Consider the following 17,502-nt stretch of genomic DNA (forward strand, 5'->3'; position numbering starts at 1 on the left):
CGTAAATTTCATAAGACCCCCAGTCCTCCAATTGCAAGGCATTTTTTGCTTGTTTTTTTTGGGTGGGGGGTGGGGTGGGGTGGGTTGGTTAAGTTACCCTTTTAGTTAGTACTGATTATTTAGTAAATGAGGGCAGAATTGTCAAAAAGTTAAAGTAACATCTGTCATTCATGGTATACGAAAGTGAGAAAAGTTGGAGAGGTGTCTTCTATGATAACGTTCATAAAGGCTGTGCAAAAGCCCTCCAAAGTTCAGGGGGAGTTTTGTGAAATTTACACACTTTTAATGCAACTTTATCTATTCATTGGTGGCAATTATGATATTAATTGGTGTTTCATCTGGGTTACTGCTTAACAGGACTGATAAGGATATTACTCCTATGGGAGGGTTCCCTCACTATGGTGTTGTGAAGGATGACTATATTTTGATCAAGGGTTGCTGTGTTGGGCCCAAAAAGAGAGTTGTCACTCTTCGCCAGTCCCTGTTGAAACAGACCTCTCGATTGGCTCTTGAGGAAATCAAGCTCAAGTTCATCGACACTTCATCCAAGTTTGGGCACGGTCGCTTCCAGACTACGGAGGAGAAGCAGAAGTTTTATGGAAGGCTCAAGGCTTAGGCAGTGCATTTGGATCAGGATGCTTCCAGATAGAACCAGTTTTGTTGTTTGAGATACTTGAATCTGAGACTCCTTAGTTTCCTAGTCTTTGTTTGCAGATAGAACCAGTTTTGTTGTTTGAGATACTTGAATCTGAGACTCCTTAGTTTCCTAGTCTTTGTTTGATGCTATTAATCCCTTTTCTTGCTGGATGTGGATTATGCTACCTTTGAGCTTGCTCATGAAGAGTTTATTTGGGAAATTTGAACTAATAGTTATGTGGCTTCCTCAAATCTTGCGATGTTTTTTTAATAATTAATAATAATAATAGATTGCTTGCAGAATATTTTGAATATTTATGCTAAACTTTTTGGATTTGATGTTGTTTTTATGTTGATATCATTACTAGATGTGCTCAGGAGCCTTGGTTGTTCTAACCATATATTTGGTTTAATTTTATGTATATCTTATTCTTTCACGGGTATCTTGTTTCTGTGATTCCTTTCCGGTTTATCAGCAAATTCCTTGGTCTTTTGCATGTCAAAGAACTTTAAGATAGAACTGTAGGATCAACTTCGCGTTGATGTTATTAGTCTAAATTTCATTCTAAGTGAAGGATGTGGGTTCATGTGAGAATCATGTCTCATAACTTTTTAGCCAAACTTGCTTCCATATGAACTTAAGGATGTTTACGAATATGCAACTTGTGCTGTAAAAGAAAATCCTTGCTTATTTTGCCCTGTAATTCGTACTTACCATTAGAAGAACTTAGGTGTATACTGCAACTGAAAGAAGCTATCATTGGCACGCTAAAAGTGCGTTGAACAAATTTGGATCCTCTCCACTATAAAAAGGCAGTGGAAAGATCACTTCATTATTATAATCATTAACTATCTAGTGGGTGATGATGATTTCTCTCTGAGCGCAAATTAAGAATTAATGCAATTCATGGAGGTATAATGAGTGTTAAATTTAAAACAGATCATAATTATCCATTAGGTATTAATGGTTACGATCAAAACTAGTGGTTCATCCATAATTTTTTTGCAGTGGAGAGGATCCAAATCCCGATTTGAAATCAAGAGTCTTATTTTTAAGTTTTTAAGGCCTTATAACCTGGGGGCCTCTTTGCCAATGGGAAGGTACAGGATAAATAAATCAACTCGGTTCATAATCCCCCCCCAGTTGGAATAACATATCTACTTTATCCAATTGATTTACATGCTCTATTTGGATGAAAGATGAAATGTTTGGCAATAAAAATTGATAGGTATACAACAAAGGAAATATTTGTAACAACAAACACTAAAATCAAGTGGAATAACTTGCAGGTGAAAAAAAATATCTTATTGCTCATTATTTCTCTTGGTTGGACAAACCATGATGCTAATCAAAAGTATGACCAAACAGAGCCTTGTCTTTGGAAACACAAGAGTTAGATCAGGGGTTTCTCATATATTCCTCAATATTTGAGGATCCAAAGATTCACTATTAATACTACATTGAATTACTGTAGCATATACCGTACCATTGTGAAAATATAACTCGCGATTACAAAAAATTACTGTAGCATGTGAAACAAAAATTACTGTAGCAGAAACATAAAAGGGCCCGTTTTGCACGGGGTACACACTAGTGTTTAGCAATTCAAAGATCACTAATGAAAAGACACTCATGAGACCCACAAAGCGTCTAATCGTTGAAATTATGAACCTCTTCAACTGCGAATAGATGACAAATGTTGTGTAACAACTAGTACAGAAATGTGCAGCAGAGTATCTATATAATGAAAACCTGAATTCTATTTTGTCGCTGACACTTAACAAATGATTCTAAAAAGCAAACAAAACTGCACCCCCTTGCTCAAGATTGAAAATATCTGGTAAAAAAGAAGGAAAGATGAAGCGAAAATATTACACAATCCTAAAATGAAGCTCAACCATGACGATATGAGTGTACAAGCGAATGCTAAACACCCACCTGAAAGTCTGACCCAGTAGACAGATTTGATCAGATGAGTGGGGCGAAATCATATCGACGAAACCAACAACACAAAACACTGAATACTACCCATAATTTAGAAAGGAAAAAAAAAAAGAAAAAAAAAATGGCGCAATCAGTTTTACCCAGAACAAAATGCATGTATAGAACAAGAAATCCATGAAACAACAAGCACTTTATCATTTCATGCTGGAATATAGTACATCAAGCAGATTTAATAGCAAATATCAAGAGAACCCAAGGATAAACTCCTGTAAAGAATGAAAAGCAAGACTATGAATGTAACAATTAATTTGTCTCAGAGTGTTTCCTTCTGCTAATTTCTACAAAAGCTAGGCAAGTATCACAACTGCAGCACCGAGGGTACTAAAATTCTCCAAACAGAAATGAAAATTTTAGAGTACATATTCATATCAATCACATTGACAACTTCATGCCGGAGTACTCCACAAGTCAAATTACACAGTAACATCCTCTATACCTATATGCAGACAAAAGGTTTGATGTGAGGAGAAAAGTTCCCAGAGATGAGAGCGTTTGCATTGGCACCATTATAACAACAAAGCTGTTGATGCCTCAATCTATGGCAATGATCAAAAAACCAACAGAGATGTACATGAGAAACACTGGATACAGGGCTAATGCCTTTCTCCTTGGATTGACAGCTGCACTCATGAATGGATATGCTGCCCAAGAGCTCCATGCTAATGTTACGGCCACCACAACTATCTTCACAATGACGTTATCCTTAAGCAAGCAGATCAGAGCTCCAATATCCAGAGGAAATAGGCAGTAACCAAGAAGACTGAGACTTTGAAAGAAGATAATGTGCCCACCCTGAGATGAAGTAATAAGGGGTCTCAAAACTTGCTGGAAAATATAAAGAAAAGGAGGAGGAATGAACTGAGCCTTTAAAGAGGTGCTTACCAGGAGCAGGACATTCAATGTGAGGATAATAGCACCAGCTGCAAGGACAGCAAAAGCAACAGCAAACACTTCGGACTGCAAAGAAAAGCAAAGGCACACACATATCAATCCATTTCTTTTGGGCGGGGAGAGGATGGGATGATAAAATGGTAGTGGGGAAAGGATAGCAAAAGCCAAAATAAGAGTATCCGCATTGCTCATTGTGCTGGATAAAAATGACTATAAATTATGCAACAAACTAGTACTCAAAGCAGTTATATACGGATAATCCATAATCATGGATTTAGTTTGAACAGGGAAAAAGCAAATCCATAGAGATCCACCCCATGATGCCATACCCTACATCGTTTATGGGAATGTTTTTGGCAACACCACCATATTCTCAATGTAGTTGAGGTTTCATATGTATTTTTCTTTTGTGGAAGGATTGTGTACGCTAGATTCTACATCAATAGGCCCATACAGGATACAGGAATGGTTTCCAGTTTAAAATAATTTGATTAATTTCAACGAACCCAAGAACTAATCATATAACAAGCAAATTTTAAAAGGGGCAAAAATATCTATATTCAAGCAACATTTGGAGCAAAGAGATTTTAGGATAAGTGACTTCCTAGGGAATCCTTCCTCGGGCATTGTGTGGTATCAGAGGTATCAGAATTAACACCCATCTGAAATGTGTGGCAATGATACACAGAGACATGAGGGGCACCCTAACATGCCACATGTTAATAAGCTGAGGATGTTTTAAGTATCACACCCAGGTTGACAGTTACACAGGGAACATCTGCAAGAAGGAAGGAACTCAGGCGTACATAATTCCTATGAACTTGAGAACTGATTGTAGTAAGCATTTTTGGAGGAGAGTCAGTAGAAATTTCCATATCAAGCATATGCTTGGGAGAGATCAATATCAAGATGTGTGGCCTCCAAGGGAAATACTTAATCAGGATGTATGATATCCCAATGAAATAGCATAAATTGCGAAGCTTATGGAATTTTGGGCCAAGTCAATCTATAAGCTTCCCATAAATCGCCAAACCCAGTTCATAGGTGGACAGTGGACTTGACTTTACTGATCACACACCACAAAGCACAATAAGCACCTAAGAACTCCTAGCCTAAAATATGATCTCTTATGCTATAGAGAAGTGTTGCGTATAGCCTAAACCAAGATACTTCAACATGTCAAGGAAAATGTATCATAAAACATATCATTCTCAATTTGAGTACTGATATCAAATACATTTTGGCAAAATAGTCTGCTGATGACTTTCCATTCAAAAGATATGAAATGTACATATTCTTAGACGATATACAACACAACAAAAGATGACTTCTTAAATATTTCCTGAAATAGACATACCAACTATATTGCACGGGTACGGGTACGGGTATGGATACGTGTACAGGACAGGAAATTTGTGAAATGTAGGGTATGGGGACACAGTTATAAATATTTCTATATATTATACACATATATTATACATTGGAATTAATAATTTATATAAGAATAGTGGTGAGAATTAAAATTTATATAACATTTTCATGTTTCATTTATTATGTGGCTTATAAATTGGAAAAGTACTAGTTTTCTAACTAGACATCCAAGCAACACTTCAAAATCATAATTCGAATCTTGATCTATATCTAACAAGTTTCAAGAAGTGGATGTGAAGTGTAGGAAATACATCCAGAAATGTATGAAAAGTGTTAAACTAAGGCATGTATTACATAATTGAGTACACGCCTGAATATATGTATCCATATATTCAAGGAGTTTGGGTAGGGGTATGTGTCGGGTACGGGTACGGCTTTGGATTACCAGCACCTAGGTAACATAGCAATAGCATACCAACAAAACCACAGTTTGCAGTGTCATACCATCCCATGGTGGTCCTCTCAATTTGGGTACCAATATTGAATATATTATATATCTCAGCAAAAGAAGTCTCCTTAAAAGCTACAGAGCACAAAACCACACGAACTCTTAAATATTTGTTGAAATACACATACTAAATAAACTCCAGTTTTAAAGCACATGGTGGTGAAATATACATATCAAATACAATCCCATGACTTTTCAAATAATAATAATAATAGGAATAAAACCCATGGTGATCCTCTCAAATTGGTTGTGCATAGCTATGTGGGCTATAGACTAGAGTGAATCCTCACCCATCATACATTTTATAGTGTCACGAAATACTAATAGCATGTAAACAGTCCTAAAAAAAGGAAGACATTTCAAGGCCTACAAAAAAAGGCATGATGTCGGTCACCAAAATGGTAGGTCGAAGTTTTCCTAAAAGTTCCTTTTCCAAGTGATAAATTCTAGGTAAAATAAAGAGGCAAGAGAAAATTAATAAATATCAGGCAATTACCTTTAAACACATACAAAAATACCCATAAGTCAAAAGCATCTGAATGGGGATCTCCGCGAGGATTTCATGTTTCCTAACTATTTAATACCTAGTGTTCCTTGAAACCATGTTGTTCATGATCATTCACTTATGAGATCTTACTAGAACCTAAAGCATTTCAGACTTAAGAGTCTAAGGCATTCTAACTGCACTAAAGCCACACCCTCAACTCCTGAAATTTCATCTTTACTGCTAAGTCACAGCAAATGAACGCAAAATGCTAGAGAAATATGAAGATGCATTGACAAAGGGCATCTAAAGTGTATATTGCCCAAAGTGAAGTGGTATGGAGAAGAGAAGAGAAGTGGAGGCTGCATCATTGCTAAACAACAATATGTAGCATTCATTGCCCCAGAAGAATAGGTACACCCATCCTTTTTTTGAAGTGAACATTCAAGCATTGCCTGCATTCAATCTTAAAGCAACATAAATGAAGAACAAACATCAATGCTTCCCATAACCCTGCACAAATCAATAAATTTAAAGAGCATAATCTCTAGTGCAACTATTTAATAAAAATACTTAATAGCAAATCATACACAAAGTAAAGGTCGTACAACACATATCAACTGGGTAATGAAGACATCTCTAAATATTAATAGTACTACCTTGTATACAATAACCACATACACTTCCTCAGACAAAAAAACCATATCGTACGCATTAATCACATAACACTGAAGTGCTGATGCCACGCTTGGGAATAGACATGTAGGCCATTTTAGCAAAAAAAATTCCATTTCCATTCTTTAGCTATTAGAAGTAACCATGGATTCTAGAAATAAACATTTGAAATGCAACAAAATCTTATATCACTTGCTCTCAATAAATTCACTGCAATAAATATGTTAGCCTTCTTATTTTGATGATGTTTAACAAACAATTTACTTCTAATATTGTTTGTCTAGTGTTTGTGTTTTCGTATTTATTCTAGGCAAACAACGAGTTGGAGGATGGATGGAATTGCGCATTTACGATCATATCCAATGGAGGTTGGCGGAATTGTGGAGTGAAGCCTACGCAATTCATAGTTAAAGATTCAAGTTCAAGCTTCATCCGCAAGTGTACCAAGTTAAGCTTATTGAAGATCAAGACTGCTTGGGTAACATTTAGTTTAGGTTTATATTATGTGTGTTGGTACTCTAAGCTCAATCATATACATACATACACGTATTTGATTATATATATATATATATATATATATATATATATATATAAATATATACAAAAAAAAAATAAAAAAGACTTGTTCACACTATTCAGTGTTTTCAATGCGCGAGGCGCAATGCGGGGCGCAATGTCAGTTTACGCGCACATGCGCAAGGCGCAATGCGATGCGCGCGCCCGAGTGAAGCGAGGCGCACTCAATAAAAAATTGAAATTTCACACAGAAAATGTAACCTCAGACTCAAGATAAATAAAATATACACTACTAGATCACAAGACATATCTGCACCAAAACACATATATGCATTAGCAACAAAATTCATATATTCAAAAATGATATAATATATAGATTTAGTGAATTAAAATATTAAACTTGTACGTTAATTGCTAAATCAAGAATTTTCAGGTTACAAATGGCAAATATATTTTCCTTCTTTACACTTTACAGCACTAACAACTATATTGCTAAATTTTATTTTGCTTCTTTACAGGTTACAAATGGCAAATCAAGTTTCAAGTTTCAACTACTAGCAGTCGCACTACACCTAGCTCAAATAGCAAGAATCAATTTGTTTTATAGTGTCAAAAGAAAACCTTGTAGTAGATGCTATTTTTTGTTAAGTATTTTATTTAAAAAACCTTGTAATAGATGTGAATTATCTTGCCAGAATGAAAGAGGATACGAAAAAGTGCAAGAAATTTTATTTTCGCACTACACACAGCTCCAGACATCAAATTTCAATCATCCAACAGATTGATCCTAAGTCCATTAATAATAAAATCACACAAGTGATTCAGAGCTACCAAAGCAGTAAAAAAAGAAAATAAATAACAGAGCAACACAAGTTACACAACAACTGAAAGGAAATCGGGAAAACAAAAAGAAAAAAAGAAAGGAAAAAAAAAGAAAAACTGAAAGGAAATATCGGAAAACAATTGAGAACAACACACTGAAAATAGTAACAACAGGTTAAAATACGTACAGTAAAAAAAAGAAGAAAAAAATAGGGAAACAAAATTAAAACTGAGTAACAACAGGTTAAAATACGTACAGTAAAAAAAAGAAGAAAAAAATAGGGAAACAAAATTAAAACTGAAAGGAATCGGTACAGTAAAAAAAGAAGAAAAAAATCGGGAAACAAAATTAAAACTAAAAGGAATCGACTGTAAAGTGGATCGGAAAAAAGGAGAAGAAGAAACGGAAAAAGGAGAAGAACTTAAAAAAACGAAAAGGAATCGGAAAAAAAAGTAAACTGGAAAAAAAGAGAAGAACCTGAGCAGCTGAGTTCGTCGCGGTCTGAGCTCGTCTTCGCCCGTCGTCTTCGCCCGTCATCGTCACCTGTCGCCGTCGTCCGCCGTCTTCGCGCGCCTGAGGAGTTGAGTTCGTAATCACTTTCGAGTTGGAGAAAAGGTCGGAGAAGGAGTGATTGTCGAAACCCTAGCCAGATTCCTCTTTAGCGCTTTCGGGTTCAAGTCAAAGTCGGGTAAGTACCCAATAACCGCTTGTTGAGTCACCGTCAAATTGAGGCGCGCGCTTGAGCTCTTCGTCGGGCGCTTCAGGGCGGTCCTCAGGCGCGCGCCCGACGCACGTGTAGCGCCCCGCAGCAGGTGCGGGGCGCTACTCCATTGCGCCGAAGCGCTTCGCGCCCGAGGCGCGCGCCTCTGTGCGCTTTTTAAATCACTGCAAAACACAAATTGCCCAAGCACTGAATTTACAAAAACGAGTTTTTAGCAGTTTTTCAGAAACTGTTTATCTGTGTTCAAACATTTATTTCTATCAACTGGGAAGTGATTTTTCCGAAATTCTTTCTCTATCATGTTCATCTACATGTCTAGAACCTTCCCTCAAAATTTTATAATTTTAGAGATGAATTACTATTTTTAATTGATTTTACATAATCAGATACACAAATTTCCAGAATCTGTCAATACCTGAAATTGTTTGTGCACGTTGCTACAGTGCGGTCGACCGCCACGGTCAACCGTGCTACAGTGCGGTCGACCGTACGCAGTCCAGAGAGCAGTTTTTGAGTTTTTTTCTCGCGGTCGACCGTCGATGTTACCGTTGCATAGTAACGGTAACTTGCTGAATTTTATCTTTTAGTGTTTTTTGAGGGTTTTGGGGTTGTTTTCTTCTACCCTATATATACCTCATTACATTTATCATTTGATACACCAAGAGAATGTTTTAAAAGAGTTTAACAAGGATTTAAACTTGTTTAGTGTTTGTTTAAAAGAGTGTTTAAGAAGCTTTTAAGCAATTGAGAGTTTTGGGTTTTTAAAAGAGTGTTTAAGAAGCTTTTAAGCAATTGAGAGTTTTGGGTTTGTGAAATCAATTTCACAAGAGCTTGAGGAGCAATTGAGAGTTTTGGGTTTGTGAAATCAATTTCACAAGAGCTTGAGGAGATCCTATTGGTGCTTGAACATCCAACCATCCTCCTTCAATCTCTTGATCTATTGAGAAATTTTCTAAACTCTATTTTCTAGCTTTATATCTATTTGCTTGTTTATCATTTTATTAAAGCTAGTTTTTTATTGAGTTTAGATTTGATTTACCTCTTTGTTACACACACCCACATTGAGCTTATTGTATTTTTATACATAGTATAATTGGGTTGGTGAGAGTTGTAACAATTAAGAGTGAGCTTACATTGAGTTCTCATCTATTGCAGAGAACAAATCATTTGTTATATTATGAGATTGTAAAATTTTCGGTGAGGTAAAAAACCGAGTGAGAAGTGTAGACGTTGATCGGTGAACGTTAAAAACCGACATTGTGAGTGTTTGTGAACGTTGATCGGTGAGCGTTGAAAACCGATATTGTGAGGTGTAAACGTTATTCGGGTGAGCGTAGAAAACCCGATTGTGATAGTGGATTTCTCCCCGGAAGTGGGGAGCGGAGACGTAGGACGGAAGGTCCGAACTCCGTGATCATTTGAGTGTGTTTGAGTTTGTCATTGGCGCATTTGCTTATGCATTTATCTTATATGACCATTGCCTATTACTCTTGTATATCTTGCCCTATCACATTTGTAGTTTGATTATATCACCATTGTGTTAGTTTATATATCAATTGCATATATTTTTATAGGATATATCTCATTATTCATATTACTTATCCTAGCTCACATATCATGTTGTATTTTATACTTGCTAGGATAACTTGTTAATAAGTTTTAATTGGCATAAAATCGAATTAGATTAGCATAAGACCCTAATCACCCCCCTCTAGGGTCTAATAATTGGTATTAGAACTTGATGCTCTTTGATTTAAGGTCTAATCGCTTTGAGTTAAAGATCCAAATTATCTTTTTGTGCTAATCTTGTTTTGATTGTATTTGTATCTTACTTGCATATTTTGTGCTAATCTAATCTTGTTTTGTGCTAATCTTGTTTATATATCATTGCATATATTTTTATAGGATATATCTCATTATTCAAATTACTTATCCTAGCTCACATATCATGTTGTATTTCATACTTGCTAGGATAACTTGTTAATAAGTTTTAATCACATATCATGTTGTATTTCATACTTGCTAGGATAACTTGTTAATAAGTTTTAATTGGCATAAAATCGAATTAGATTAGCATAGATAACTTGTTAATAAGTTTTAATTGGCATAAAATCGAATTAGATTAGCATAAGACCCTAATCACCCCCTCTAGGGTCTAACAATTGGTATTAGAGCTTGATGCTCTTTGATTTAAGGTCTAATCGCTTTGAGTTAAAGATCCAAGTTATTTTTTTGTGCTAATCTTGTTTTGATTGTATTTGTATCTTACTTGCATATTTTTATAAATTATGGATATGAATGATGCATCTTGTTTAGGCTATGATTCTAGTATTGCTCCTAAATTCAATGTTTTCCCTTATGCTCAATGGTATTTTAGATTCAAAATATTTATTCAATCTAAAAATATCAATTTATGAAAAATCATTGATTGTGTTTATATTGTGCCCACATTGGAGAAATCCAAGTGGAATAAAAATAATAAAAGATTATTTATTATGAACAATCTCTTGTTGGAATTCTTACATAATGCATTTGATTCATCTTTGTTTAACAAGTTTGTTCATTTTGATAGTACTTACACCTTATGAAAATTTATTGAAGCACATCAAGGGGACTTAGAGGCGATCCGACAAGCTTTGGAGGATCCGGCTTCAAGCTTATATGGAGCATCATGCACACGACTACTAGGTGATAGCCCTAGTGAGGTTTGCGAGTTCGAAACCACTAATGATTTATCTAGCGATGAACTTGTTTGTGCTAGCAAAAAATTATTGCATGCCTATAACAAATTGCATAAAGATTTTATTGATTTACAAAGCAAACATGAAGATTTAAAATCCGATCATGAGTTGTTAGCATCTAAGTTTGAAACTATTTCTAATGAAAATGTGATCCTTAAAGAAAACAATGAAAAATTAAAATTGGATCATGTTTCTTTAACTTCAAATGTTGCTAGTTTAACTCATGAAAAAGATAATGTCATGTTAGAAATAGAGAACATAAAAAATAATACTGCTTCTTTTATAAATAATTATTTATGTTCTACTTCTAAAGTTAATGCTAATATGCCTAATGATGAGTTGAACAATGTTAAAAACCGTATTTCTTCTTTAGATTCAACTCTTAATACATGTATTAACAACCATAAGAAACTTATGAATATGTGTGCCAAGTCTAGTGCAAACAAGTCATCATCCACTCATTATATACACATATATAGCAAAGTTTACAAGTGCTCTATTTGCGATCGTAAATGTCATTTAGCTAAATTTTGCTATGATGCACACAAACATAAAAGTATCAATGCTCCTTGTGCATCTCATCAAGTTTCTTCATCACATGTACACACACATGCACCCATTGTTCATCATAAGCATGCTCATGTGTATAAATGTGATCATTGTGATCGTTTTGATCATTTGGACAAGTTTTGCTTTGATTTGAAAAAGAACTCAAATTTGCCAAATGCTTCAAGTAGATCACATGTTTTTAAATGTAATGTTTGTGGTAGGTTTGGACATCTTGTAAAATTTTGTTATGATATGCAAAAAGCTTCTAAATTGTAATATGTTCCAAATAGACCATTGTTTAAGAATATTTCTCATTTGTAAAATAATTCTAAAAGATAATATTTATTTGCAAATGATTCCCGTGCACGAGTTAATGGTCCACAAAAATAAATGGATCTCTTTTATTGCACATATTACAATCGGAAGGATCATTTGAGTGATTATTGCTTTGACTGTATTAGTGCACTACATTCGCCCAAGAGGGTTCATAATCCTAGGTCTTTGAGCTTTATTGATAGGGATCGTGTCCCTAAACAATCCGACACCAAGAATGCTTGGGTGCCAAAATAATTTTTAAACCAAGAATTTTAGTGTTTTTCTTTTTCCTTTTTTCTTGGTTTTGAAAAATTATACTTTAAACTTTTGAACATGAAATCAATTCTTTTTATTGGTCAATTTTTTTTGTTTTCATGATTATTAGTTTTGATTTTGATGAGAGGTTTGTGTTTATATAACCCTCCGGGTTTATTGGGTGTTTATTCTCAAATCATGTTTACCGGATGCTAAAATGATTATATGGGTTGGAACAAGCTTAAGAGCTTGATATATTATTGCATCTCTTGAAATTCTTTTATCAAAGATTTTATTTTGAATTATTGCTTTGGTATCATTATATTTCACTTATATGATGATATTTATGTGTTTATGCTTATGGATCATCTATTCGTGCCTTATAATGTATTCCATATGTGATTTGATCAAATCCCACAAAGAAAATTCTCTTGATTAATCAAACATCATTTTTAGATTTAAACTTTGATTTATGATTTCTTTTGGTTGATTTATTTTCATTTGAAAACTTTTTGCATGATTCTCATGTTCCTTCTCTTTTGGTTTCATAAATCTACTCTTATACATGGTTTTACGTTCTTTGATATGAGACACTATGTTCATCTTCATATATTCATGTGTTCTCATTGTCTTTTTGTATGTGAGTTGTGTTTAGCATGTTTCTTGCTTGCTCACATATGTATGTCCTAGCATTCATTGCATATATTCATTAAGGTATTTTGCATTGTTTTAAATATCCCCGACATGGCCCGATATATCCCCCGATATATCCTTTTACAGGGCTTGCCGCAACCGATATGATCTTTAAATATCCTTTACCGTTTTTTGGCTATTTTGAGTGATAAATCCTTGATATGGCCGATATATTAACCAATATGTGGACCAATATATCTTTTTATATAGCTTGTTGCAAAATAATATACTGTGTTTGGAATTTTTAGGCTAGATATCAAGATTCCCCCATTATATCAAATAACATTTTGCCCTAAAAAAGCAGATCGAATATTGCAACGTTGCTTTGCACTTTTGTTTGTTTTAAAAGGTTGATTAGTGATCCTAAACATATATTATTCATATTTTGTATGCTTAAATTTTATTACATATGTTGAGATTACATTTTAATGCATTATACTATGTATGCAAACATTCATTATGGTATTCCGATATTTACCACATACCCGATATTTCCCCGATATCCGCAATCCGATATCAATTTTGGCCATCCGATATTTCCCCGATATCTGATATTTAAAACATTGGTATTTTGATAGGGAGAACAATCCATATATCTTTCTATGTGGTATACTCACCCATGTATATTGATAGGGGCAGCTTTCGCTCTCTTCATTCTTTTTCCTTTTTTGATGTTGTCAAAGGGGGAGAAATATTGTGAGTATATTCTTTCTTGTTTATATGCATGATATATTATACATTGTATATTCATTTCCTTTTATGTATATATTCTTTTTGTAAATTGTTTCTCATCATCAAAAAAGGGGAGATTGTTGGCCTTCTTATTTTGATGATGTTTAACAAATAATTTATTTCTAATGTTGTTTGTATAGTGTTTGTATTTTCGTATTTATTCTAGGCAAAGAACGAGTTGAATGATGGATGGAATTACGCATTTACGATCATATCCAATGGAGGTTGTCAGAATTATGGAGTGAAGCCTACGCAATTCATAGTTAAAGATTCAAGTTCAAGCTTCATCCGTAAGTGTACCAAGTCAAGCTTATTGAATATCAAGACTGTTTGGGTAACATTTAGTTTAGGTTTATATTATATGTGTTGGTACTCTAAGCTCAATCATATACACACATACACGCATTTGGTTTTATATATATATATATATATATATATAGTCATATATATATAAGTTTTGATTTTTTAAGTTTAAATATGAAACAAATACATATTTATATATATACATGTTTGTTTTCATATGGTTAAGTTGTTTTGGTTTAGTTATGTAGATATGAAACAATATATATCTTTATATACACTCTTTTGTTTCATATTCTATTGTATTTAGAAAAATATTGTGTTTATGGATTAAAGACTTGTTCACACTATTTTCATATCTCGTATAATGTCTACAAATCCATTCTAAAATGTTTCCAAGTTGTTTGAACTCGTTTTTGGAAAAATCAAGTTTTTTTGTTCATGTACGTACATGTGTCCGTGCATTTTTTACAAAACTGATGCGTTTTCACAATTGGGAAATGCAATTTGAAAATTTTCTTCGTTTACATGTTTATCTTCATATATACAAATATTTTCCCAAGTTTTACTATTTTTAGAGTTGTTTTGTTATTTTCAATTGAATTTACAAAAACGAGTTTTTAGCAGTTTTTCAGAAACTATTTATCTGCGTTCAAACATTTATTTCTATCAACTGGGAAGTGATTTTTCCGAAAATCTTTCTCTATCATGTTCATCTACATGTCTAGAACCTTCCCTCAAAATTTCATAATTTTTAGAGTTGATTTACTATTTTTAATTGATTTTACAAAATCAGATACGCAAATTTCCAGAATCTGTCAAAACCTGAAATTGTTTGTGCACGTTGCTACAGTGTGGTCGACCGTCACGATCGACCGTGCTACAATGCGATCGACCGTGACGGTCGACTGTACGCAGTCCAGAGAGCAATTTTTGAGTTTTTCTTCTCACGGTCGACCGCGACGGTCGACCGTCGATGTTACCGTTGTACAGTAACGGTAACTTGCTGAATTTTGTCTTTTAGTGATTTTTAGGGGTTTTGGGGTTATTTTTTTCTACCCTATATATACCTCATTGCATTTATCATTTGATACACCAAGAGAATGTTTTAAAAGAGTTTAACAAGGGTTTAAACTTGTTTAGTGTTTGTTTAAAAGAGTGTTTAAGAAACTTTTAAGCAATTGAGAGTTTTGGGTTTGTGAAATCAATTTCACAAGAGCTTGAGGAGATCCTATTGGTGCTTGAGCATCCAACCATCCTCCTTCAATCTCTTGATCTATTGAGAAGTTTTCTAAACTCTATTTTCTAGCTTTATATCTATTTGCTTGTTTATCATTTTATTAAAGCTAGTTTTGTATTGAGTTTAGATTTGATTTACCTCTTTGTTACACACTCACATTGAGCTTATTGTATTTTCATACATAGTACAATTGGGTTAGTGAGAGTTGTAACAATTAAGAGTGAGCTTACATTGAGTTCTCATCTATTGTAGAGAACAAATCATTTATTATATTGTGAGATTGTAAAGTTTTCAGTGAGGTAAAAAACCGAGTGTGAGGAGTGTAGACGTTGATCGGTGAACGTTAAAAACCGACATCGTGAGTGTTTGTGAACGTTGATCGGTGAGCGTTGAAAACCGACATTGTGATGTGTAAACGTTATTCGGGTGAGCGTAGAAAACCCGATTGTGATAGTGAATTTCTCCCCGTGAGTGGGGAGCGGAGACGTAGGACGGAAGGTCCGAACTCCGTGATCATTTGAGTGTGTTTGAGTTTGTCATTGGCGTATTTACTTATGCATTTATCTTATATCGTCATTGCCTATTACTCTTGTATATCTTGCCCTATCATATTTGTAGTTTGATTATATCACCCTTGTGTTAGTTTATATATCCTTGCATATATTTTTATAGGATATATCTCATTGTTCATATTACTTATCCTAGCTCACATATCATGTTGTATTTCATACTTGCTATTATCCTAGCTCACATATCATGTTGTATTTCATACTTGCTAGGATAACTTGTTAATAAGTTTTAATTGGCATAAAATCGGATTAGATTAGCATAAGACCCTAATCACCCCCCTCTAGGGTCTAACAAAATATTGTCAGCAACATTTTGCAACAAGACCCCCAATAATTAGGGTGCATATCGGTAAGAAAAATCATTGTAACCTCAAGTCAAATCTAACTTTAATTGTTCATTCCCAGATAGTGAGAAGTCATTGAATCCTCCAACTGTAACTAAATCCCTCAAAAGCATTGGAATTAGAGCTACGGCCTAAGGCCATCCTTAATTGTAGCTTATGTTACTACATGCATTAAAAACTGAAAGATCTGTGAAAGTCACCAACAATCCTCTGTCTTTTATCTAACAATACAATTTTTATCATCAACATGCCAAAAATCTAGTAAATGAAATACATCCACACATGGGTAATTAGTTATAAGTTAGTACATGTCCAGCATGGATGGAGATACATACAGTGTCTGATGTATGAAGCACATTAATACGTTATTTATTTATTTCTGTTGAGAGGAGTGTTCTAAATATTATAGCTTGTTCCATAATAGTGAACATCAACTTTGCTTCATAATTTGATACGCCACCGAAGCTTATCGTTCTACAATGAATACAAACACAACTTAGATGACCCGTTGCACGCTAAAACATCGAGATTAAATTGCATGGTTTATCCACCTGTTTATTCATCTTTCACCTATAACTTTGGAGCCTTCGTATTAATCTCGATTCTACACCAATTGCTTTCAATACCAAAATGTTCTAAAAATTAACACTTCTCCCACATCCACAACTAACTTAAAAATTCCAAAGTTTTCACAAGTTTACCTTCTTAACTGAAGCCGACCAGGAAAGAGTAAGCCCCAAGAACACAATGAAGAAGAAGGGCCCCCAAAGATCCCAATCCCTCAGCGCCTTCCCCGGATCCTCTCTAAACGGGTTCGGAAACACAACCAGCTTCAAATTACTCACAATCCTCGCCAGATCTCGCTTCACCGTGTCCCAAACGGGCTCCGTTAGCGTATTCGGAGCCGACCCGAACCCATCAGCAGCGATCGCGGGTCGGATCGGGCCCAGATTCGGAACAGGATCAGCTGAGGACACGGGGACCACCGGCGGCGGCGCCGGAGGGGCTTTTTGGTAACTTGACGGCGGAGGGAGGTTGGAGTTGATGAAGGGGGAGGAGGCCGGAGGGGCCTTTTGGTAATTTTGAGGAGGGGGAGGGGCACTCTGGTAATGTTGGGCGGGGAGGACGGAGGTG

At 34.8% G+C, this 17,502-nt stretch overlaps 2 protein-coding genes across 6 annotated transcripts in view; one reads left to right on the forward strand and one right to left on the reverse strand.

Moving 5' to 3' along the window:
- The window catches only part of LOC109836556 (60S ribosomal protein L3-like), a 4,711-nt gene extending 3,823 nt beyond the window's left edge, over window positions 1-888 (forward strand). For 4 of the 5 annotated variants that reach the window (XM_020404480.1, XM_020404481.1, XM_020404484.1 and 1 more), the window contains one exon: window positions 358-698. In XM_020404480.1, the coding sequence (XP_020260069.1) occupies window positions 358-616 (259 nt within the window). In that variant the 3' untranslated portion in view covers window positions 617-698. The other variant, XM_020404483.1, reaches the window with a different exon arrangement.
- Window positions 2,826-17,502, reverse strand: part of LOC109836557 (protein YIPF6 homolog) — a 14,889-nt gene continuing 212 nt past the window's right edge. Inside the window, exons 1-3 of the mRNA XM_020404485.1 lie at window positions 17,070-17,502; window positions 3,524-3,598; window positions 2,826-3,433 (exon numbers count right to left, since the gene is read on the reverse strand). The exon at window positions 17,070-17,502 is cut by the window's right edge and continues 212 nt beyond it. Coding sequence (XP_020260074.1) covers window positions 3,173-3,433; window positions 3,524-3,598; window positions 17,070-17,502 — 769 coding nt within the window. The 3' untranslated portion in view covers window positions 2,826-3,172. The remainder of the gene's footprint in view (window positions 3,434-3,523; window positions 3,599-17,069) is intronic.

This window comes from Asparagus officinalis, chromosome 4, assembly GCF_001876935.1.
Source record: "Asparagus officinalis chromosome 4, Aspof.V1, whole genome shotgun sequence".
NCBI lineage: Eukaryota > Viridiplantae > Streptophyta > Magnoliopsida > Asparagales > Asparagaceae > Asparagus > Asparagus officinalis.